The following is a 25,223-nucleotide window of genomic DNA, read 5'->3' as shown; positions in this document are numbered from 1 at the left end:
GTTGCTTTCTTGGCTGCAACTAGGCAAAAGGAAATTTCCTTGTCCTGATAATCGTAGGCCTATAACTCACCATGTCCCACACTGAGGTGCACTGTCCTCCCAGCTCCTAGATCTGTTTCCTCCTCTTCGCCCTCATCCCTCCGAGATGAGACCTTTAGAACACTTTCACTTCCTCCCTCCCCTCCTTTCCTTTCCCATCTTCCCCACTGAGACCCATGAGACCCTTTACCTCCCCACCCCCACTCACCAATCTCTGAGATTTGGCTGAAATAATTTAGTATTTGTTAGAACTCCCTTGGAGGAGGTCCATTTGGTTTCAAGACTCCTTCTCTGTTACACAAATCCCTCTCTGGATCCACTTAGATGTAAGACGTCACATGCCTATGTTCTTTTTTTTAATTTATTTATTTTTAAAAATTTTTTAATTTTTGGTTGCATTGGGTCTTGTGCGGGGTTCTCATTGTGGTGGCTTCTCTTGTTGCAGAGCACGGGCTCTAGGTGCATGGGCTTCAGTAGTTGTGGCACACGGGCTCAGTAGTTGTGACACGTGAGCTCTAGAGCTCAGGCTCAGTAGTTGTGGCACTCGGGCTCAGAAGTTGTGGCTCGTGGGCTCTAGAGCGCAGGCTCAGTAGTTGTGGCGCACGGGCTTAGTGGCTCCACGGCATGTGGGATCTTCCCGGACCAGGGCTTGAACCCGAGTCCCATGCATTGGCAGGGAGATTCTTAACCACTGTGCCACCAGGGAAGCCCCTGTCTATGTTCTTAACACTGTTTTCTCTTTTGTTTTCTTCTTCTTTTAGTTTTCTTTTCAGGTTTTGTTGTAGTTTGGTAAGTCTTTTCTCAAGTCATTTCCTCAGATGAAGACCTGGGAGTTACATTCTCTGAATCCTTGGGTATCCTTGACTCGTCTCCTTTTGCCTCAAAAGATGGAAAGTATTTTGAAAACTGGATAGAGGATTCTTGGCTTGGAGTCCTTTCTCTCTTCTGTAGATACTGGTCCACTGTCATCTTTCCATAGCATAGATGAAAATCTAATGCCAGTCTGACTTTTTTCCTTTGTGAATATCTTCTGCTTTCTGCTTGACACCTGTAAGATGGTTATCTTTCAGGTTTGGGAATTTTACCAGAATATGCCCACATATGACTCTTATCAGACCAGTCTGGAGCTCAGTGAGCCCTGTCAATCTGCAGTCTCTGATCTTTAGTAATTTCAGTAAATTTTCTCCTATTATTTGTTGATCTGTTGCTTATTCTTGTTTTGGAACTCCTATTGTGTGTTCATTCATTCTTCAGGAGCTGTCCTCCAACTCTCTTATCTTTCCCCACAGATTTCTATTTCTTTATCATTTTGCTCTATGTTTTGAGGCATTTCTTGCACTTGGTCTCCCAGAGTGTTCATTTGGATCTCACTAGAGATTTTATTCACCTTTTGTTACCAAACTTGGGTTTGGCTGCTCGCCACTCAAAAGCCAATACTCAAGAGACAAGTGTTGGTTGGAAAGGAAAACTTGCTTTATTCAGGAGGTCGGCAACCTGGGGAGAAGACAGACTCATGTCCAAAAACCAGTTCCAAAGATTCTGCTTGACCAGGAAAGTTTTTAAAGGGAAATCATTTGGGGATGGGGTCAGAGCCTTCATCACCTCCCACTGTGTGCAGACTTTCTTCTGATTGGTTGGTGGTGAGGTAACAGGGCGGTGTCCCAGGAATCTTGTGCTCAGCCTGAAGTTACCATCCTCCACCTGGGTGGGGGTCTTAGTTCCTGCAGAAGAACTCAAAGATATTGTTCTGTGTATCCCTTGAGGGGGAACCAGGACCCTGCTCCAAGGCCGTACTATTGTCTCCTGACTGCTCCTCCTTTGTTTCTGCATCCCCTCCCTCCCCTGATTAGCAACTGTTTGAATCTGCCCTTTGGAACTCAGGGGAGGTCAAGGAGGCTGAATAAAGCCTATTTCCTACAAACAAGAAACAGGGGACACAGAAAGGATTTGAACCCGGGAGGTCCCCACAGGGTCCTACTCTGTTTCATTAGTATCAAATCCCACAGGTGAATGGCTCAGTCCCACAAGACTGTTGGACTCAACCTCAGAAGAACAAACAGTCAAAAACCAGATGGGGAAGAAAGCCTGTTTAAGGTCCCCTGCCCAAATCGTCCTACCTCAATTTTTCCAACATTGTAATGGCATTTCTTCATTTAAAAAGTACATCATGGGGGGCTTCCCTGGTGGCGCAGTGGTTGGGAGTCCGCCTGCCGATGCAGGGGACACGGGTTCGTGCCCCGGTCCGGGAGGATCCCACGTGCCGCGGAGCGGCTGGACCCATGGGCCATGGCCGCTGGGCCTGCGCGTCCGGAGCCTGTGCTCCGCGACGGGAGAGGCCGCAGCGGTGAGAGGCCCACGTACCACAAAAAGAAAAAAAAAAAAAAAACCATCATGGGAACTCCCTGGCAGTCCAGTGGTTAGGACTCTGTGATTTCACTGCTGAGAGCCTGGGTTCAATCCCCAGTCAGGGAACTAAGATCCCTCAAGCTGAGTGGTGCATGGCCACACACACACACACACACACACACAAATAATAATGATATAGAGATAGAAAGTAGATTGATATTTTCCAGGAGCTGGGGCAGCTCTATGGGGCATGACTGACAATAGACACGGGGGATTTTGGGAGGCGGGATGATGAAAAAGTTCTGGAAATAGACAGTGGTGATTTTTGCACAAGTTTGTGAATATACAATAATAAAAATGGCTGAACTGTACTATTTTTTTTCTTTTTTAGATTTATTTATTTATTTATTTATTTTTTGGCTGCGTTGAGTCTTCGTTGCTGTGCACGGGCTTTCTCTAGTTGCGGTGAGTGGGGGCTACTCTTTGTTGCACTGCGCGGGCTTCTCATTGTGGTGGCTTTTCTTTGTTGCTGAGCACGGAGTCTATGTGCATGGGCTTCAGTAGCTGTGGTTCATGGGCTCTAGAGCGCAGGCTCCGTAGTTGTGGCGCACGGTCTTAGTTGCCCCGTGGCATGTGGGATCTTCCCGGACCAGGGCTTAAACCCGTGTCCCCTGCACTGGCAGGTGGATTCTTAACCACTGCACCACCAGGGAAGCCCCTGAACTGTACTTTAAAAGGATGAATTTATCATTTCTCAGCCTTTTGTCTAAGATCAAGCGTCAGTATCTGTTTTTAGTCCGTGGTTTTAGTCAGTGAACTGTGGCTGAGGGCTGGAGGACAGCATCCTCAGGGAGTTGCATGGTGTCTTGGTTGCACAGATTGGGTTGCTGGGAATCCAGTCTGTGTCTGGAGCCAAGCTATGACCCAGGACAGCCTGGTCACCTCTGCCAGCATGCAGCCATACCCAGGGACCTGCTGTGGCATCCAGAATCACCTGGACCATCTCTCTTGGGAGTTTCTCCGGCTTCCCTCTACCAACTGGTTGGTCCTCCCAGATTCCATTTTCTTTAACTCTGTCAGTTATAAAGGATGGATCACTGGGCTGTTGAGATAGAGGGGAAGTGCTGGCTTAGTCCTCAATGGGAAAGACATAGGAAGGGCCTGGGCAGGAGTTTGAATTTTGTGCCCTGGCTGTCCTGCTGTTCTCAGGCTTTTTAGGCATGTATCTGAAATAAAGTCTCTTGAATTAAGAATATAAGAAAGTACACAAGATATTCAATAAAATAAATGACCTAAAAAAAAAAGATGAATCTTACAGCATGTGAATTATATTTCAGTATAAAATATCTGTAGCTGTAAGGATCCTAAGCCCAGGACCTCTGTCATCCTCTCTGCATCCCCAGCACCTGGCCAATGAGTGGGAAAGCTGGAATTTCAACCCAGAAACATCTAATTCCAAAGGCCATTCTCTTTCACCTCCACCCCACGTTGATACCAGGTAGCCTGGCAGCAAAGAACGTGCTGAGTTGGAACTCTATTCTTTTGATAATTGAAGGTTTTTGAGGTTAGGAAGAGGCATGGTTCAATTTTTGTTTTAGAAGGATAATTTTTAGGAGCTTTATGTGAATATTCTTTGTTAGAAATGATAACAGTAGATAAGACTATTCAGCAATTTTTTTCTGGATGGACTATAATAATTTTGGTTGTTCCGTTTAAAAAAAATTTTTTTTTGAAATCATGACTGAAATGTCAGCTTCTATGGGAACCTCAGAGAGCAGTGTGATTTTTTTTCTCTCATTCAGTTTTTTTAAAAATATGCATTTTAATGAATTTTGAGATTGGTTTCCATCATTAAACAAAAGATAGCTGGAGAGAGAGAAGAGGCAATTGGGCAATGTTTGCCTGTGAAAAGTCAACCTGTCTTTAATGTTATTCTTCTACTTTTTTTAAGTTGAATTTCTCTGCTGTGTAGCACAAGAGGCCTTATGTGAAATTCTATTCTAAGTTATAGGTGATAAGTGGTTTTAAATAAACACATATGGCATTCCAGCCGAGCTCTGAAACCACTGGCTGACAGCGGCATAGGACAAAGATGATCAGATGCTGTGCGAGTTTGCTCAGGCCACCTTATCAAAGTTTCACAGTCTGGGTGGCTTAAACAACAGAAATTTTATTTTCTCACAGTTCTGAAGGCCAGAAGTCCAAGATCAAGGAGTGGGTAGAGTTATTTGTTCTGAGACCTCTCCCCTCGCTTTGTAGACAGCCGTCTTCCCCCTGTCCTCACATGGTCTTCCCTCTGTGCACGTCTGTGTCCTAATCTCCTTTTTTTGTAAAGACACCAGTCCTATTGAATTAGGGCCCCACCCCTAATGACCTCATTTTAATTTAATTACCTCTTTAACACCCCTTGTTCAAATACAGTCACATTAAGAGGTTCTGGAGGGACTTCCCTGGTGGTACAGTGGGTAAGACTCTGTGCTCCCAATGCAGGGGGCCTGAGTTTGATCCCTGGTCTGGGAAATAGATCCCACATGCATGCCGCAACTAAGAGTTCACAAGCCACAACTAAGGAGCCGGCAAGCCTCAACTAAGGAGCCCACCTGCCACAACTAAGACCTGACCCAACCAAATAAATAAATAAATAAATATTAAAAAAGAAAAAAAAAGAGGTACTGGAGGTTAGGACTTCAACATAGGAATTTGGATGGAGGGGGACACAAATCAGCTCATAACAGACACCCTGGTTTATGTCTTGCTCTAAGGAGTTGTATTCAGTGAAAGTGAGGAAAATGTTTATACGAGAACTACCTAGGCTAGAGACGACCCGACATCACAACAGACACTGGCTCATACCTAGTATTCCACCCTAACTCCATCCTCAGACCACCGCCTCTGGGGCAGGGATCTTGCCTGACCCAGGAGAGGACTGGGGACAGAGAGTGGGGGATGGGAGAGAGGATGAGCTAGAGAAGAGGGGTGGTTACTCTATAGATTTGTAACAGTTTTTTTAAAAAAAATCACGTGAACTTAACATAAAATGAACCATTTAATTTAATTAATTAATTAATTTAAATTAATTTTATTTATTTATTTTTTGCTGCGTTGGGTCTTCGTTGCTGCACACGGGCTTTCTCTAGTTGAGGCGAGCGGGGGCTACTCTTCGTTGCTGTGCGTGGGCTTCTCATTGCGTTGGCGTCTCTTGATGCGGAGCACGGGCTCTAGGCGTGCTGGTTTCAGTAGTTGTGGCGCACAGGCTCAGTAGTTGTGGTTTGTGGGCTCTAGAGAGCAGGCTCAGTAGTTGTGGCGCAAGGGCTTCATTGCTCTGCAGCATGTGAGATCTTCCTGGACCAGGGCTCGAACCCGTGTCCCCTACGTTGGCAGGCAGATTCTTAACCACGGTGCCACCGGGGAAGCCCAAAATGAACCATTTTAAAGTGAACAGTTTAGTGGCATTTAGTACATTCTCAGTGTTGTACGGCCATCACTTCTATCTAGTTCCAAAACATTTTCATCACCCAAAAAAGAAACCCCCTGCCCTTTAGCAGCCACACCCCATCTCCCCTCCCCCCACCCCTGGCAACCACAGTCTGCCTTCTGTCTCTATGGATTTGCTTCTTCTGGACATTTCATACAAATGTAATTATACAGTATGTCGCCCTTTGTATCTGACTTTCACATCACGTTTTCCAGGTTCATTTTTTAAAAATATTTATTTGTCTATTTATTTATTAGTTATTTAGGCTGCGCCGAGTCTTTTTCTATGTTTTTTTAAATTTATTTATTTTTGGCTGCATTGGGTCTTCGTTGCTGCACACAGGCTTTCTCTATTTGGGGCGAGAGAGGGCTACTCTTCGTTGTGGTGCGCTGGCTTCTCATCGTGGTGGCTTCTCTTGTTGCGGAGCACGGGCTCTAGGAGCGTGGGCTTCCGTAGTTGTGGCACACAGGCTCAGTAGTTGTGGCTCTCAGGCCCTAGAGTGCAGGCTCAGTAGTGGTGGCGCACGGGCTTAGTTGCTCCACAGCATGTGGGATCTCCCCGGACCAGGGCTCAAACTCGTGTCCCCTACATTGGCAGGTGGATTCTTAACCACTGTGCCACCAGGGAAGCCCTGAGCCGAGTCTTAGTTGCTGCATGTGGACTCTTAGTTGCAGCATGCATGCAGGATCTAGTTCCCCCGACCAGGGATCAAACCCGGGCCCCCTGCATTTGGAGTGTGGAATCTTACCCACTGGACCACCAGGGAAGTCCCTTATTTCATTTTGTAAGAATTTTTAACCTTATGGTTTCATAAACAAGCTAATTTGGGGCTACCCTTTATCAGTTTCCCAAGTTGCCAGCCATAAAATCTTTAAAACATAAAGGACATTTGTGAGTATTTTGAGGGATGCAAAAGAAGGTGGAAGATAAACTGAACATGGAGAGAGAGGGCCTGAATTGTAGCATCTGCCCCATAGTCCTGTCAGGTAACCTGATCGTGTGTGTATTTATACAACCTCCTACTCACAAAGATCAAAAACCAATAACACAATTTGTGTTCCTACCACCCAGACTTAACAACCCCTCTTCTTGTATGTCTTTGTTTTAATTCTATGACATTTTATTACATATGGAGATTTGTATAACCACCACCACATTTAAGATACAGATGGTTCTGCCCCCATGAGGGAACACCCTCATACTATACAATGCCCACTCCCTCCTCTTTAACCCTTAGCAACCACTGATCTATTCATCTTCTTAATTTTTATTTTATTTTATTTTATTTTGGCTGCACTGCTCAGCTTGCGGGATCTTAGTTCCCCGACCAGGGATTGAACCTGGGCCCTTGGCAGTGAGAGCATAGAGTCTTAACCACTGGACCGCCAGGGCATTCCCTATTTGTCTTCTTTATAATTTTGTCATTTCAAGAATGTTACATAAATGGGATCATACAGTATGAAACTTTTTAAGATTGGTCTTTTTTTTTTCCACTTAGCATAATGCCATTAAAATCCACCCTAATTGTTACATGTGTCAAATAGTCTATTTCCTTTCATTGCTAAGTAGTATTCCATGGCATGCACGTGTCACAGGCTGTTTAACCATTCCCCCTTTGAAGGACATTTGCAGATCCTTCTTCTAAAATAAAGTAAAAGCGTTACAGAGACAGTTGAGGCCTCCCCTCAATCAAGTGTTCCTCATTCCTCCACAGAGGTCATCTGTATCTTGCAGCTGCTATGCATCCTTCTCATCCATGATTTTTGTTTTGTTACATGTGGATGCTTCCAAAACCCATGTTATTTTGTTTAGCATAGTTTAAACATTTTTAAAAGTGTTATCATATTATGTGTATCTTTTGGCAACTTGCTTTTTGCTCTGGATGTTATGCTCAAGGTTCAGTTCTATTGATACAGGTAACTCTGGTTCATTTTTTTCTTCCCTGCTATGTATTGATAGTATTCCACTGGGTGCCTGTATTGCTGTTTATGTATTCCCCTTCTAATGGACACTTAGGTTGTTTCCTGGTTTTCACTATTACAAACGCTGTTGCACTGAACATCCTTTACCTGCCTCCTTGTGAGATGGTAGCTTCATTAGAAAGACAAGAAGAATATTCAACAAGGAAGAAAGAGTTCAATCACCAGTGAGCTTTGGAAGAAGGGAAACTAACATTTATTGATCCACTCAGTGTCAAGCATTGCGCCTGGCAGCTTAAGTACATGAGCTCAGCCTGGACCTGGGAGATCCCTAATGGTTGGGCAGCCTGAAAAGTTCTGGATTTATTGACCCCTAATGGGTCAAGGCATTCACCCTACTTTTTTCAGTTCACGTTGCTCATCTCTCACTTTGCGTTGTTTCAGAACTTTAAAGGCAAAGACTCTGGAGTCAGACTGCCTATATTTGTTCCCTCGGTTCATCACTTACAGGTCATATGACCTTTGGCAAATTATTCAAACTCTCTGGACCTCAGTTCCCTTATCTGTGAAATGGAATAGCACTTACCCTATGAAGTTATTGAAGGGATGAAACGAGATCACCTATGGAAAACACTAGGCATAGTGTCTGGCAGACGGCATGGAGGAAATCTTACATACAATAATTGATAGCAATCAAATGATGATAAATGAAACATCTAATTATGAGTCTATCTTTGCCTCATGTTGTTTTACTGAAATAAAAAATGAATCAATACCATTTTCCTACTGAAGCATTGTATTCCAAAGGAGGGATATTTTGTAAGCACAATGAAAAGACACCCACTGTCTTTCAACCTGATGACATCAGTAGGCATTTTCTCTTCTTTTCAGTTGCATTGGAAATGTCATGCACTGTTCCCAGTACCTATTGATGCCCGTAAATCCTTCTCTATACTGGCCAGTGCCCAGTATATCAGTATTTGTTAAGAGCCGAGACGTGCTTGCCTTTCATAAGACAGGGCCATGGGACTGTGATCAGGCCTGATGTTTGTAATGCCACATGCAAACCCTTTCTCCCAGGAGAGACAGAGGGTGACTAAATCTTAAACTTGAGCCCCAAGAGAATCCAGCACCGGGCTGTAAAATAGCCATGTTTCCTTTGTCATAGCAGACGCAGAATTCAGTGAACAGAATGTCGTGGCTGGGTACTCACCATGGCTAAGCCTGACAAAGAGTATGTCTTGGACTCGAGTTTATTAAGTAATATATAAAATTGCAAAGATTTTAATTCTCTAGGAAGGCCTTCGGAAGGACTCTAGCAGTCAACATCTGGAGGTCCACATCTGTTTGGGTTTGGGGCAGTGTGAACTGCATTTCTTCCTCAAGGTTGGCTGATTACCTGTCTGTTCTCCAGAGTTTTGTAACGTGGCAGAAATTTTGGAAGTAAGAGAATTGAGATCAAGTCTGCTGAAAGCGCACACATGGTTTTTAAGTGAGTGATGTGGGCGGTGGTCTGAAATGTTATCTGAGGAACGCCTGGCAGTCAGCATGAGTTCACATAAACAGTAGTTTAAAAATGCCCTTTATGGGCTTCCCTGGTGGCGCAGTGGTTGAGAGTCTGCCTGCTGATGCAGGGGACGCGGGTTCGTGCCCCGGTCCACGAAGATCCCACATGCCGTGGAGCGGCTGGGCCCGTGAGCCATAGCCACTGAGCCTGCGCGTCCGGAGCCTGTGCTCTGCAACGGGAGAGGCCACAACAGTGAGAGGCCCACGCACCACAAAAATAAATAAATAAATAAATAAAATAAAATAAAATTAATGTTGGCATTCTCCTGGACAGGGAGACAGAAGTATTTAGGAGACTGCTCTCTCTCTCTTTTTTTAAATTGAAGTAGTTGATTACAATGTTGTGTTCATTTCAGATATACAGCAAAGTGATTCAGTTATACATATATATACATATTCTTTTCCATTATGGTTTACTATAGGATATTGAATACAGTTCCCTGTGCTATACAGTAGGACCTCGTTTATCTATTTTATATATAGTTTGTATCTGCTAAACCCAAACTCCTAATTTATCCCTCCCCCACCCCCTCTCCTCTTTGATAACTATATGTTTGTTTTCGATGTCTGTGTCTGTTCCTGTTTCATAAATAAGTTCATTTATATCATATTTAGATTCCACGTATAAATGATATACAGTATTTGTGTTTGTCTGAGTTACTTCATTTAATATGATAATCTCTAGGTCCATCCATGTTGTTGCAAATGGCATTATTTCACTCTTTTCTTTTTAAATTTTTAATTTATTTATTTATTTATTTTTGGATGCGTTGGGTCTTCGTTGCTATGCGTGGACTTTCTCTAGTGGCGATGAGCGAGGGCTACTCTTCGTTGTGGTGCGCGGGCTTCTCATTGAGGTGGCTTCTCTTGTCGCAGAGCACAGGCTCTAGGCACGCCGGCTTCAATAGTTGTGGCACGTGGGCTCAGTAGTTGTGGCTCGTGGGTTCTAGAGTGCAGGCTCAGTAGTTGTGGTGCCCAGGCTTAGCTGCTCCGCGGCATGTGGGATCTTCCCAGACTAGGGCTCGAACCCGTGTTCCCTGCATTGGCAGGCAGATTCTTAACCACTGCGCTGCCAGGGAAGCCCTAAATTTTTGCTTTTTTAAGCCACCAAATTTGTGGTACTTTGTTATGGAGCCCTAGGAGACTAATACACTCACACACCTCAGGGCCTTTGCACTTACCATCCCCTCTGCCTAGAATGCCCTTCCTCCAGATTTTTGCACTGTTTGCTCTGTCTTGTTATTCATTGCTCAGCTCCAGGTCACTTCCCAGTCATCCCAGCCCCACCCCCTTTTTAGCCTGTCACCCTGCTTTGTTGGCTTCAGAGTCCTCATAGACATCCCAAGCTCCCTTTCCATTTATTTGTATACTTCTTTTCTGTCTGCCTCCCCACCTTGAATGTGAGTTCTATGAGAAGAGGGTCCTGGGGACCTAGTTCCTTGCTCTATTTCCATCAACCACTCAGAACACAACAGCACACAGCTGGTGCTTAATACATAAAAGCTGGTGGGATGAATGAACGAAAGGACGGATATGGGTTGTTAGTTCTGAACAGGTTGGAGTTTCACAACTGGGTGCCCTGCTGACTCATGCATCTGGGGCTGGGGGAATCCCTGCTTTCCTCTGAGCTCAGCTCTGCTCATCTCTTCCTCTTTAAGAAGGAGATCTCTGCTTTTAACTTTCTGTCTCTAGGAGTTAATTGAAAAAACAGACAAGCACACTGATCAAAAAACACTTCAGAACCTCAAGAACGTCCATCTTTCTTCCTTTACTGCCATTCAGCCATGGCTGGGAGGCTGAGTATCTGCATTTCTTTTTGGTATCCGAGTCACAATGCCAAAGCAAGCCTCATCTTGCTAAAGAACTAACTAGTGGAAGTGAAAGCGTAACAGAAACTTGGACCAATCACAGTCTCAAACCAGTACGTCTCCTTTCCATCCCAGAATTGGGAACTGAAACCATTGCACAGGAAGTTCTCTCCTCCCCCAGTCTGGCTGGATTCCTTTTTTAATACACAAATACGCATAGCAATATTCACCAAGCCCTAAATAAAACAAAGTGCTCTTGCAATCCTGTCTGTACTACCCTTCTGAATTAAATTGTTTTTACTTTTCCCAGCTCTCTCCCATCTTTGTTCGAATGCATATGTAAGTTTTACTTAACTATCTCATGGTGCAGGTCAGAGTCCACATCCTTTTCTTTTTTTAAAAAAAATTAATTTATTTTATTTTTGGCTGCATTGGGTCTTCGTTGCTGCACTAGGGCTTTCTCTAGTTGCAGCGAGTGGGGCTACTCTTTGTTGCGGTGAGCAGGCTTCTCATTGCGGTGGCTTCTCTTGTTGTGGAGCAGGGGGCTCTAGAGCACAGGCTCAGTAGTTGTGGCACACGGGCTTAGTTGCTCCGCGGCATGTGGGATCTTCCCGGACCGGGGCTCGAACCCGTGTCCCCTGCATTGGCAGGCGGATTCTTAACCACTGCACCACCAGAGAAGCCCCCACGTCCTTCTGTTACTTTACAGTATGTGGTATTTTTCTACCAGGGCAACTTGGTTGAAAATTTTATGGGTTAACAACATATAAAATTCTCCACTTAAGTAAGAAGTCCACGTCTGTGAACTATCACCCAGACACATGCAACACCAGACTGTGTGTCTCATATCAAAGTTTATTGAAGTGGTAGATTTCTTATAAATATAGACACACAAGCAAATGAGCCAGGAGGAAGCTTCCCCCCCCCCAAAACCATTGGGCAGCATTTCCCTTTTAGTGATAAAAGCAAACAGAGGTGGCAAGCAGCTCTCTCCCTGAAGTCTTTTTAACAGTTCAACCTTCAAATTAGTGTAGACAAGAGAGGAATGGATTCCTTGCAGGTTCTAACATAAATGCCATTTCCTTTCCCTTAGTAATACTGTTTTGCTCAGTCCCTCCTGGGGCAAATCCCCTCCTTACCAGCACTGGAAACTCAGATATTAACCAGAGCTCATGAGTTTCTGTCTGGTCCATTTCTGCTAAAGCGTAGCTGAAAGATGGATTGGTCCCACGGAACCCAGGTGACCTCCTGGCTTGTTTCATGATGCCTGGGCTCCCTCCAGGAGCAATAATTCCCCTCCAATCACTTAGCTTTCCTTATCCCAGTGGGAGCCCACAAACAGGCTAGGCGTCGCCCCAGGAGCTGAGAACCATCCAAGTCTCAGGCAGGTGAAGGAAAGGGGCCAGTGAGTCACAGGAGCCAGTGGGCGTCTCTGTGGCTCCAACTCTCCAGCAGCAGAAATGTGAACAGTTTTGCCATCTTCAGTTCTGCGAGTGTCCAAGATTGAACAGAAGCTTCAGACGCCTAGAAGCTTCTTCCTCTGTTCCCCCAAGATCCCGGTGGAGACAAGCTGCAACCAAGCAGCCTATGCTGCCAGACCAGTTCTCTAAATCTGATTCTCTGGATCTGGAAGTTCTGGGAAACCACAGGCCAAGGCTCACGATGTTACTCTGGGTACCAGCCCAACTGCTTCTCCAGACATCTTGGTCCTTGATGATTATCTCCCTTCTTGGATTGGTTATTTTAAGGAGAGGCTGGAGACAGATAAGAGGGGCTCTGAGGCTCCCTGGGATTGGCCATTAAAGTGTCGGGAACATTCTTGGTAGTACTCAGATCCCCCGTGAGCTCGACACTTGTGCTGCGGTTATTCTCAGACTCATCCAGCACCTTCCTCCGCAGGCAGCGGTTGATCAAGGTGGAGAAGAAGTTGGGGAAAGATGGGCTGGAGAAGTAATACACCAAAGGGTCCAGCATGCTGTTCATGTAGGTGAAGCTGAGGGTGATATAAAAAGCCAGGTCAACCGAGCGATAGGTGTCACAGTTCTCCGTACCAGTGGTGTGCAGGAGCCAGAAAATGCGTATGCGTGCGGCCACACTGGGCAGGAAGCAGATGATGAAGACAATGGCCACCACCATGATGAAGTTGATGGCCCTCTTGATCTTGACATGCTTGTTCATTTGCCGCTGCCGCAGGCTCCAGATGATCCTGGCCGAGCAGAACAGGATGATGCCCAGGGGCAGGAAGAACTCCAGGAGGAACATGGCATCATGCCAGCGGAAAGTGTGGCAGATGTTGAAGCTACTGCACAGATTCGAACTGTGACTCCTGATCAGCATCTTTTTGTACAGGAGGTGCATCGTCAGGCTGATAGTGATGCCCCACAAGAGGCAGGAGATGAGGGCCGCCGTCCGATTGGAAATCTTGTTCAGAGCGTGATGGGGATGGACCACTCGGAAATACCTGTCCACGGCCACCACCGTGAGGAAGATGATGCTGCCCTGGCGGTTCATGGCCAACATGAAGAGCATCATCCGGCAGGGGATTTCCCCAAACCTCCAGTCCCACTTCCTCACATAGTTGTCGGTCAGGAAAGGCAGGCAGATGATCAGGAGAAAGTCAGCCACAGCCAAGTTGAACAGAAACACCCGGCTGGCTTTCCAGGACTTGAGGTGGAAGCAGAAAACCCACAGGGCAAGGCCATTGCCCAGGAGCCCGAACACGAACTCCAGCCCCACCACCGGTGGCAGCACCTTGGCAATGAAATCATCCCGGAACACACAGCAGTTCTTCTTGCCTATTTCCAGAAAATGATTCTGCGCGTGGGACGGGTTCATGAGTGAATCGCGTTGGTCTTAGGGAGAGCCTCACCTAGCGAACGCTCAGGGAACAAGGTGTGGGTCTGAGTGGCGAACTTGTGGTTCAGCACTCGCCTTTATGTCATGTCAGGGTGTTGAAATAGATGACTGAATGGTTACCAGGAAACTACGAAATCGCTTTAAAAAAAAAAAAAAAAAGCCAGCAAGGCTCTTATGCAACCTGCTGTTTGCATAAACAAATAACAAAAAAAATCCCCTGGGCATATAAGAACCCACAACATTTTCTAAATGTAAAGAATACGTGTGGGCAAGCAGACTGTCATTGTGAATTATGACATGACATAATTCAAGCAGATTGAAATGTGGAAGGCTGTGTGCCTGTATATTGAATACTTAACATGGGAGAATTAATTCACTGTCATGTGGTTGCCTTGCATAATAAACAAAACGACAACAGTAATAATAATTTATTGTGCTCAACAGAAACATGAAGAATTAGCATGAATATTAACAGGCTTATGTTTTAAGAAACAGTAGCATGTGCATGGTTTTTTTTTTTTTTTTTTTGGAAAGGCCGAGAGGACATTAATTGTCTAGTATTTTATGAGGACAGATGTGTTGCATTTGATGTTTCCACGCCATCTTCTTTGTAAAACATGGGTTGCTTTTCTACACCAGAACCCTGCAATTAATCCCCAGCTAAGGGGAAAAAAAAAGCTATCTGAGAGCAGCATGCCATTTCATAAGATGCTTGAAAACTTGAACCCAGTTGGATTGCCAGTGGTGTGTTACAATAAGTTAGTTTTTTTCTTTGTTTGTGTTAGATTTTGAGATGCCTTCTTGCTCAAGTAAGTAACTTATTGTTGAGCACGTGACTTACTAAAATTAATAAGCTTTATTTTTTAGAGCAGTTTTAGGTTCCCAGCAAAACTGCGTGGAAAGTACAGAGCGTATATACACTGGCGGTGTGCCGGCTGTCCCCACGCGCACACAACCTCCCCCAGGATGCACGTGATGTCTTAAAAGCCCCCATTTTTGGAAAATTGAACTTAGAGAATGTAAAAAGACTTTGACCTCTGCCTTGCAGCAGGTCATCGTTTCACACATCATTTCTTTGCTTTTCAGTATAATTGGGTGTGACACTACAGAACATTTCCACCCTGTATTTTGGTCTGATGAATTCTTGCTGTGCAAGAGGTTCTGAGTTGTGTTGCTTCTACTTTGAGTGAGAAGTAGGACATCTGCTCCTTTAGTTTCACACCCAGTTTCCACGATAGGGGTTTGTAGACTCCTCCCAGGAAACGGCAGTCATGATGATCTAATGTTAGACTCACACAGGAGCCAGTGGCACTTGATGATGAAGACGATGATGAAGAAGATGATGAAGATGGTGTTGGCACCCCCGTTAGGGAGAGCTGAGCCATGCTCAGCGCTTTATTTTATTTAATTTATTTTTTTTTTTTGCGGTACGCGGGCCTCTCGCTGTTGTGGCCTCTCCCGTTGCGGAGCACAGGCTCCGGACGCGCAGGCTCAGCGGCCATGGCTCACGGGCCCAGCCGCTCCGCGGCATGTGGGATCTTCCCGGACCGGGGCACGAACCCGTGTCCCCTGCATCAGCAGGCAGACTCTCAACCACTGCGCCACCAGGGAAGCCCTCAGCGCTTTATTTTTATTTCTTTATTTGGCCGTGCTGCTCGGCATTCAGGATCTTAGTTCCCCCACCAGGGATTGAACCTGTGCCCCCCGCAGTGGAAGTGCAGAGTCTTAACCACTGGACTGCCAGGGAAGTCCCATCATTATCTGAAATACATTATCTTGTTTTCCCCTGACTGCAGTCCATGAGGTAGGGACTGTTACTGATTCCAATTTCAAAATGAGGAAGCTCAGAGAGGTTGGTCATCTATTCAAGGCTACACAGCTAATAAGATTTGAATCTGGCACTGGCTTCAAGGCCTGTGTCCCTAACCATTACACTACACTGCCTCTTATTACATTATTGCCCCTTCTAGAAGCCTGTACTGGATTGAGGTCACATTATGTGGCTGTAGTTAGACTCTAGTGAAATGACTAGTATTTGCTTCCCATCCTTGCTGCCTGTGAATATCCTGCTCCCTCCTTGGATGCATGTGGACTTGTCAATGACATTCATAAAGTAACCCTAAAGTAAACCCTAAGTGCCTTTATTAACTAAGAGTCAGAAAACCTGACTATTCACGATAGTTATTTTGGGGAACTGGAATTTGCAAGGGATCTTCCCTTTCTAAGTTTTACAATTTTATAATATTTCCTTTTTTTTTTTTTTTTTTTGGCTGCATTGGGTCTTCGTTGCTGGGCGTGGGCTTTCTCTAGTTGCAGTGAGCGGGGGCTACTCTTTGTTGCGGTGTGTGGACTTATTGCGGTGGCTCCTCTTGTTGCGGAGCACAGGCTCTAGGCGCGTGGGCTTCGATAGTTGTGGCTCGCAGGCTCAGTAGTTGTGACCCACGGGTTTCGTTGCTCCGCGGCATGTATGATCTTTCTGGACCAGGGCTTGAACCCGTGTCCCCTGCATTGGCAGGCGGATTCTTAACCACTGCACCACCAGAGAAGTCCAATATTTGCTTTTTAAAAAGAAAAAAAAAGTCATAGGGGACTTCCCTGGCAGTCCAGCGGTTAAGACTTCGCCTTCCAATGCAGGGGGTGCAGGTTCCATCCCTGGTCGGGGAGCTAAGATTCCACGTGCCTCACGGCCAAGAAACCAAAACATAAAACAGAAGCGATATTATAACAAATTCAATAAAGACTTTAAAAATGGTCCACATCAAAAAAACTTAAAAAATGAAAACAAACAAAAAAAACCAATACCATGGATAAAATTAGGAAAGAACAACAATAGATACTGCTATGTTTGAAAAAAAGAGAGAAATTGGAGGCCCTGGATGCCTTTTTCTCACTCCATCATTAGCTGTGAAACCTCTTAACCCCTGAGCTTCCTCATGTATAAAGTGGGGGATGAGGCCATCTTCCAGCTTCTTTCCAGTTCTCACACCCTAGGATTCTAAATCCAGGTCCACAACTACTCAGACAGAATGTCAATCCCAGCCTCCCTAGATTCTGGCCCTGCTATGGAATTTCCTGTCTTCCGATTGTGCTGTGGGCATGTTTTGTCTTGCTCCTGTCCTTCTTTTGTGTATTTATTTTTTTTCTTACTAGTGCATGAGTTGTACAGAAACTTGTTTCAGTGAATCATTTCAACAGCTCAGGCAGTGATTCTACCGAGTTTGGGGGAAACTCCGCTTAACATTTGTGACTTTCACAATTAACTCGAATCTCCGTGCCTAGTTCTCTTATTACAACTGGAATGTGCCCCTGAATGGAATGGAACTACTTTTTAAAATTAAAAATAACAATAGCTGTCCTTTATCAAATGCTTGCTTTGTGCCAGGCATGAGGCTAAGAGATGTGCCTACGTGATCTCATTTAATCCTCTCAAAAACCCTGTGAGATGTCCTATTATGATCACCACCTCCATTTTACAGATCAGAAACCCCAGAGACGTTAATTCACTGTTTGCCTTTTTTTTTTAATTGAAGTATAGTTGATTTACAATGTTGTGTTTAATTTCTGCTGTATAGCAAAATGACTCAGTTATATGCATATATATATTCTTTTTCATGTTCTTTTCCATTATGGTTTATCACAGGATATTGAATATAGTTCCCTGTGCTCTACAGTAGGACCTTGTTTATCCATCCGTCCCTGGTGGTCTAGTGGTTAGAATTCGGCACTCTCACTGTTTGTCTTTGAACGTAGCTGGGGTCTCTGTTTTAGTTATCTAGTGCTGTGTCACAAACCACCACAAAATTTAGTGGCTTAAAACAATCACCATTGTATTCTCTCTCATGGTTCTATGGGTTGACCAGGCTCAGCTGGTCGGTCCTTGTTTGGGGTCTCTTAGATGGCAGGTAGGCTCACACAGGCCATTTGGGATGTCTGGGCTTCTCTCCCTCTTCATGTGGTCTGTGTCTCTCTATACGCCATCTGCACACAGCCTCTTCACATATTCTTTCCACTGAGTGCTCTGGACTTCTTACAAGGCTACTCAACACTTCCGAAAGCACACAGGCAGACCTTCTGATCGCCTAGGCTCGGAAATCCATCACCTCCATCACATTCTACTGGCTAAGGCGAGTCATCACGCCAGTCCATATTCCACAGGGAGGGCCACATGAGGGTGTGGGTTTAGGAGGCACAGTTCATTGGTGGTATTTGGGGAGCCTTGCCTCTGCAGGTAGTAAATGACATTGAGTTGGGACATTCGGGAAATGAGAGACCTTTGGACCACTAGTGAAGAAGATGAAGTAGGAGAAATTGGAAAGTAAGGGGGCAGAGGAAGCTGGTGATACTGACTACAAAGACATTAAAAGAAAGGAGAAGGGTATTTCAGGGTTTTGAAACGTGGTGTTAAGTTTATTGCAAAAAACCTAAGGGCAAACCAGAAACTTTGCAGAAGAAAGAATGTGAGACTGTCACTGTCTTGATCCTTCTCACATACCCCTGACCATAAGCCCCGACTATAAGACCCCTCCCTATTCTCCAGGGAGGGGGACAAACCAGAATAAATAATCTTGAAAAAAGAAGAACAAAGTTGGAGAATTCACATTTCCCAATTTAAAAACTTACCGCAAAACTACAGTAATCAAGGGGCTTCTCTGGTGGCGCAGTGGTGAAGAACCGGCCTGCCAATGCAGGGGATATGGGTTTGAGCTCTGGTCCGGGAAGATCCCACATGCCGTGGAGCAGCTAAGCCTGTGCACCACAACTACTGAGCCTGCGCTCCAGTGACAGTGTGACACAACTACTGAGACGGTGTGACACAACTACTGAACCCATGCACCACAACTACTGAAGCCCAGGCACCTAGAGCCCGTGCTCCACAACAAGAGAAGCCACCGCCATGAGAAGCCCACGCACCACAACGAAGAGTAGCCCCAGCTAGCTGCAACTAGAGAAAGCCCGTGCACAGCAACAAGACCCAATACAACCAAAAATAAATAAATAATAAATTAATTTAAAAAAAAAAACTACAGTAATCAAGACAGTGTGGTTCTGGCATAAGGATAGATATATAGATCAATAGAGCAGGATTGAGAGTCCAGAAATAAATTCTTGCATTTACGGTCAGCTGATTTTATAACAAAGGTGCTAAAACAAATCCATGGGAGAAAGAATCATCTTTTTAATAAATGCTGCTGGATGACTGAATAGGCATAAGAATGAAGTTGGATCCTTTCCTTGAACCGTACACAGAAATGAACTCAGAATGGATTACAGACCTAAATGTAAGACATAAAACTCTTAGAAGAAAACCTAAGAGTAAGTCGTCATGACCTTGGCTTAGGCAAAGCCTTCCTAGGTCCAACACCAAACACACAAACAAGCAAAAAAAAAGATAAATTGGACTTCACCACTTTAAAGGAGTAAAGGTTTTTGTTTTTGTTTCATGTTTGAAAAAGAAGGAGAAAAATGCTTATTAAACAAAGCAACCAAACAAGGGCCTGCTGGCAAGGGCATGGAAGAAGTCTTTCTCATACACTGTTGGTGGGAGTCTAAGTTGGTTCAGCCTTTTTTTGGGTGATTTGGTGGTATCTATCAAGGTTATAATAAAAGCTAATATAATAAGAACTAATACAAGATAATAATAAGGATTAATAGAAATAGAGCTACTCCATTTGGGCACTAGTGTACGTGCTTTTTTTTTTTTTTTTTTTTTTTTTTGCGGTACGCGGGCCTCTCACTGTTGTGGCCTCTCCCGTTGAGGAGCACAGGCTCCAGACGCGCAGGCTCAGCGGCCATGGCTCATGGGCCCAGCCGCTCCGCGGCATGTGGCATCTTCCCGGACCGGGGCACGAACCCGTGTCCCCTGCACCGGCAGGCGGACTCTCAACCACTGCGCCACCAGGGAAGCCCTAGTGTAGGTGCTTTATAAGCTAAACTTGTTTAGTGCTTAGAACATCCGTAAGGGATAGGTATTATTCTTTTACAGACAAGAAAAGCAAAGCAGTGAGAGGTTAAGTAACTTGCGTGAGGTCACAAGTAAGGAAAGGAGATAGGATTTGAACCCACACAGTGTGGCTCCAGGGGCTATTCTCTCAGCCACTGTGCACACTACCTCACTCAGTATGCCTGTCCTTTGACTCAACAATTCCATGTCTAAGAATCTATCTTCTAAAACCTCTGGCACATTTACCCAAAGATATATCATTCAGAATGTTCACCATAGGATGGCAGCAATAGAGGAAAATTGGAAATAACTTAAATGTCTGTTAAAAGGCCATTGGTTAAATAAACTACATGTGGTCCATTTATACAATGAAATATAATTAAAAACAAGGAGCTTGATCTCTGTTCTGATATAGGAAGATATTCCTGATAAGAATACCTTGCAAAATTATATCTATCTATCTATCTATCTATCTATCTTGCTTTAGCAAAGCTAAAGATTCATTAGTTTTGTGTAAGAGTGTATATAGCCCAAATGTTAAAAGTTATCACCTCGGGACTTCCCTGGTGGTCCAGTGGTTAAGACTCCGCACTTCCACTGCAGGGGGCAGGGGTTCAATCCCTGGTCTGGGAACAAAGATCCCTGCGTGCCGCATGGACATGGCCAAAAAAAAAAAAAGTCGTCACCTCTAGAAAATGAGATTAAGAGGAATGAAAGGAAGAATTACTGTTTACTTTACATACTTGTGTGTTCCTTGAGTTTTGAACAAAACCATGTATGCCTCTCTGATTAAATAAATGTAATTCCTGTTTAAAAAGAAAGGGGTCTGCAAGGCTATTCACAAATCTTCTATCAAGAAAGATTGTGAGCAGACCCTTCTCACCTGGGTGGATCTCAGGGCTTCACCTCTTACCAGGTTGTTGTAGCCCAGCCTGGACTTTTCGTCCCTGTCCCATTGATCCTCCTGCGGTTCTCATCTCTCTCCTCTCTGACTGGAACACCTTTCCCCACTGAGGCATCTTGATGCCACAATCTTGACTCTCTGTGCACCGATGCCGAACAGAAATACAGAGACAGAGTTATGGAGGAGAAAGAAAGTGGCTTTATTTCTTTGCCAGGCAAAGAGGGAACACAGTAGGCTAGCGCCTCAAGAACTGTGCCCCCCTCCCTGGGGAATAAGGAGGGGTCTTATAGTCGGGGCTTATGGTCAGGGGTATGTGAGAAGGATCAAGACAGTGACAGTCTCACATTCTTTCTTCTGCAAAGTTTCAAAAGAGTGGGTTTGCTGACAAGATTAGGGTGTGTGCAGGATGTCAGGTGGTTGGTCTCCTAATCTTTTTTTTTTAATTAATTAATTTATTTTTATTTTTGGCTGTCTTGGGTCTTTGTTGCTGCACGCGGGCCTTTCTCTAGTTGCGGCGAGCGGGGGGCTACTCTTAGTTGCGGTTCGCTGGCTTCTCATTGGGTGGCTTCTCTTGTTGCGGAGCACAGGCTCTAGTTGCGCGGGCTTTAGTAGTTGTGGCACTCAGGCTCAACAGTCGTGGCTCGCAGGCTCTAGAGCACAGGCTCAGTAGTTGTGGTGCAAGGGCTTAGCTGCTCCGTGGCATGTGGGATCTTCCCAGACCAGGGCTCTAAACCGTGTCCACTGCACTGGCAGCAGGATTCTTAACCACTGCGCCACCAGGGAAGTCCTTGGTCTCCTAATCTGGATGAGCTTTTCTATTCCCATTAATCTTGCCTCAAGTGGTTTCCTGGCTGCTCCCCCCTTGATTAGCAACTGTTCTAATCTGCCCTTTGGAACTCAGGGAAGGTCATGGAGGCTGGAGTCTTGCCTACAAGAAATGGGGGACAAAAAGGCCTCCATGCCTGGGAGCCCTATAGGGTCCCATTAGTTTTCAATCTGGTTGCCTCTTCTCCATCCTTCAGAGCTAAGTTCACAAGTCACTTCCTCTGAGAAGCCTTCCCTCACCCCCGAAGCCAGGATTAAGGGCCCCTGGGTTCTCCTGTAGAACCGTAAGTTTACCACTTTCACTGCAGTTGCCCTGAATGGTAAATTTACTTTTTCCTTGGTTTCTACAATGGAACCCATGGGGTGAGGGGCTATGTTTTAAGTGTTTTTATTGTGCCTGGTACAGAGCTGGTGCCTAAAAATGTTCCTTGAAAGAGGGAATGAATGAATGAATGAATCTTTACAAGGAAGAAAATATTGACCCCCTTCTCACTGCAACTGTATCATCACTGGAAGCTGAGTATAGATTAATTAAGCCCATATGTGAACCCATCTATTTATTCTGCTCCATCTCAACCTCTCTATACATAAAATGCATGGCCCCAGCTTCATGGATGAGTTCAAAGGGTCCTGTGTTTAGTTTAACACCCTGCTGTCGCCATCTTGAAATTCTCAATTATTTTTGAATGAGGGACCTTGCATTTTCACTTTGAACTGGGCCCTGCAAATTATCTTTTTTTTTTGCAGTATGCGGGCCTCTCACTGCTGTGGCTTCTCCCGTTGAGGAGCACAGGCTCTGGACGCGCAGGCCCAGCGGCCATGGCTCACTGGCCCAGCCGCTCCGTGGCATGTGGGATCCTCCCGGACCGGGGTACGAACCCGTGTCCCCTGCATTGGCAGGCAGACTCTCAACCACTGCGCCACCAGGGAAGCCCCCTGCAAATTATCAATATTAGCTGATCCTGAAGACATTTATGCACTCACTGGGATGACGGAGTCTTGAGTAATGTTGGAAACCTCTGTGGATTCGAAGGCCCAGAAAGCAGCAAGCTGAGACTGTGCATTGCAGTGTGGCCACTTCCCCACCTTGCTAGGGAACTTTTAATAAATGGCTCAACTCCTTGTGCCCAGAATTCCAATCCCATCCAAGTGACCCCTGCGCACTGGTGACCTCAGACACCATCTTAACCATGTCAGTTGTCAGAAAGGGTAAGGAAACCCATTCTGAGAATAGACCAGAACCTAAATTTTTATGTTGTCAGCACCAGTAAAAGGTACCTCTTATTTTTTCCATACAGTTCCTGAACAATAATGGTCTACTATCCCTTCTCGCTTTTATGTGACTTTCCTGAAAGACCCTGAGTCAGAGGACACAATATTTCTTTTAAATTGATGACATTTTCCTAATCCAGGTAGTTTAAACAAAACTTTGTCAACAAAGCTGTATGTCTCTTCCTTACAATTCTGAACACTTCTTGATGACATTTGTTTCATCACATTCTACGAATTTTAAAAAAAAGAAGCAAAACCAGAGTCAAGGCTGGGGTTGTGAAACGGTGCACCTCAGGTTGGGACATGAACCCCTGTGCTGGGATCCAAACCCGGCCAAAACCCACAGTCCTCCAACTGTGATCGCACTCCTGGTTTCAGGACTTAATGAAGCTCAGGTTCTTGATGTCTCATCACAGAAAGAATTCAGTGAGAGACGAAGTGATAGGTAGGAAGTGGATTTATTTAGAGAGAAACACACACCACAGACAGAGTGTGGGCCATCTCAGAAGGTGAGAAAGGCAACGGGGTATGGGGTTGTCAGTTTTTATAGGGGTGGGTAATTTCATAGGCTAATGAGTGGGAGGAATAGTCCAGCTATTTGGGGAAGGGGTTTCCAGGAACTGGGCCACAACCCACTTTTTGATCCTTATGGTCATATTGGAACTGTCATGGTGCCTGTGGGTGTGTCATTTAGCTTGCTGATGTGTTACAGTGAGCATATACTGAGGCTCAAGGTCTAGCAGAAGTTGACTTGCCTGCCATATTGGACCCATTTGGTTCTAATCAGTTTATGTCATGTCCTTGGTCTACGTCATCCTTTCAAAGATTGTGCCCTGCCCCCTTCCCTCGTGTTTCAGTTGGGGATTTGATTTTTGTTTTTGTTTGTTTTTGCTGTTTTTTAGTGAGAACCTCAGCCTACCGTGTGCTTCTGGATTTTTTTGGATTTCTTTCCTTGGAGGGTAAAGTCTCATGAATCTTTTTTTTTTTTTATTAACATCTTTATTGGAGTATAATTGCTTTACAATGGTGTGTTAGTTTCTGCTTTATAACATAGTGAATCAGCTATACATTTACATATATCCCCATATCTCCTCCCTCTTGCGTCTCCCTCCCACCCTCCCTATCCCACCCCTCTAGGTGGTCACAAAGCACCGGGCTGATATCCCTGTGCTATGTGGCTGCTTCCCACTAGCTATCTATTTTACATTTGGTAGTATATGTAAGTCCATGCCACTCTCTCAATTTGTCCCAGCTTACCCTTCCTCCTCCCCACGTCCTCAAGTCCATTCTCTACATCTGCGTCTTTAGCCCCTCATGAATCTTTTAACATAGGATCACACACAGGACACGGACTTTCTTTTGGAATCCGTTTTTATTAAGATGAAGCAACAAGGGGGCAGCCCAGGAAAGAATGAACTAAGAATAGAATTTAAAGCAGAAGTGTGGGGTTTTCACAGATTTCTATCAAGAGGATATATGGTTCTTTGATGCTGATAAGAATCCTTGCTTTCACTTCTCCCCTGGAAGCTAGGGAGCCAGGGAACTCAAGTAGTCAGAACAGAGCAGCTACTTACGGGCTCTGAACCCCCGGGGGAAATTGCTTCTGTGCCTCAGTTTCTTTATATGTAGAGTGTGTTAACACAATACATCATAATATTATGCACTTACTGCCAGACACTGCGCTTAACGTTTTACATGCACTTATTCATTCATTCAAATATTTACTGAGCACCTACTATGTGCAGGCATGCCTCTAGGCTCTGGATATATAATAGTAAACAAAGTCCCTGTGCTTCAGGATCCTACATTCAATGAATCCACCCAATGACCTTCTGATGTCAACGTTATTGTTACCCCTATTTGACAGATGAAGAAATTGAAACTAAATGTGGTTAGGTAAAATCTTCTCCCAGGGAATTCCCTAGTGGTCCAATGGTTAGGTCTCCGAGCTTCCACTGAAGGGGGCAAGGGTTTGATCTCTGGTCAGAGAACTAAGATTCCGCATGCCGCGGTGCAGCCAAAGGAAAAAAAAATCTCTCCCTAGATCATACATCGTAAGCAGTTGAGCTGTGATTTGAGCTTTGTACAGCCCATCCCTGGGCTGTGCAGTGCCCCTGAAAAAGGAATTTAATAGGAACAGCCTAGTGGGATGTTTCAAGGCTAAAGAATGAAAAGCTGGTAAGGGCCTTAACTGCAGAGAGTCCCCTGGGAATTTGAGAAAATGTAAATAAAGGAGCCGGGAACACTTTCACCACTTTGTGGCTTGAGAACG

The 25,223-nt window shown here is 45.0% G+C and overlaps 1 protein-coding gene across 1 annotated transcript; it reads right to left on the bottom strand.

Annotated features, from left to right (window-relative positions):
• Positions 1–11,999: 11,999 nt before the first annotated feature.
• Positions 12,000–14,142, bottom strand: LOC309814686 (hydroxycarboxylic acid receptor 2). Its single transcript, XM_082640769.1, has one exon. It carries the CDS (start codon positions 13,986–13,988, stop codon positions 12,897–12,899), a length of 1,092 nt encoding a protein of 363 aa, XP_082496895.1. The 5' UTR covers positions 13,989–14,142; the 3' UTR covers positions 12,000–12,896.
• Between the last annotated feature and the right edge of the window lie 11,081 nt (positions 14,143–25,223).

The sequence above is a fragment of the Mesoplodon mirus genome (genome assembly GCF_964341445.2).
Source record: "Mesoplodon mirus genome assembly, chromosome: 13".
Lineage (NCBI taxonomy): Eukaryota > Metazoa > Chordata > Mammalia > Artiodactyla > Ziphiidae > Mesoplodon > Mesoplodon mirus.
This window is presented reverse-complemented; position numbering and strand designations above follow the sequence as displayed.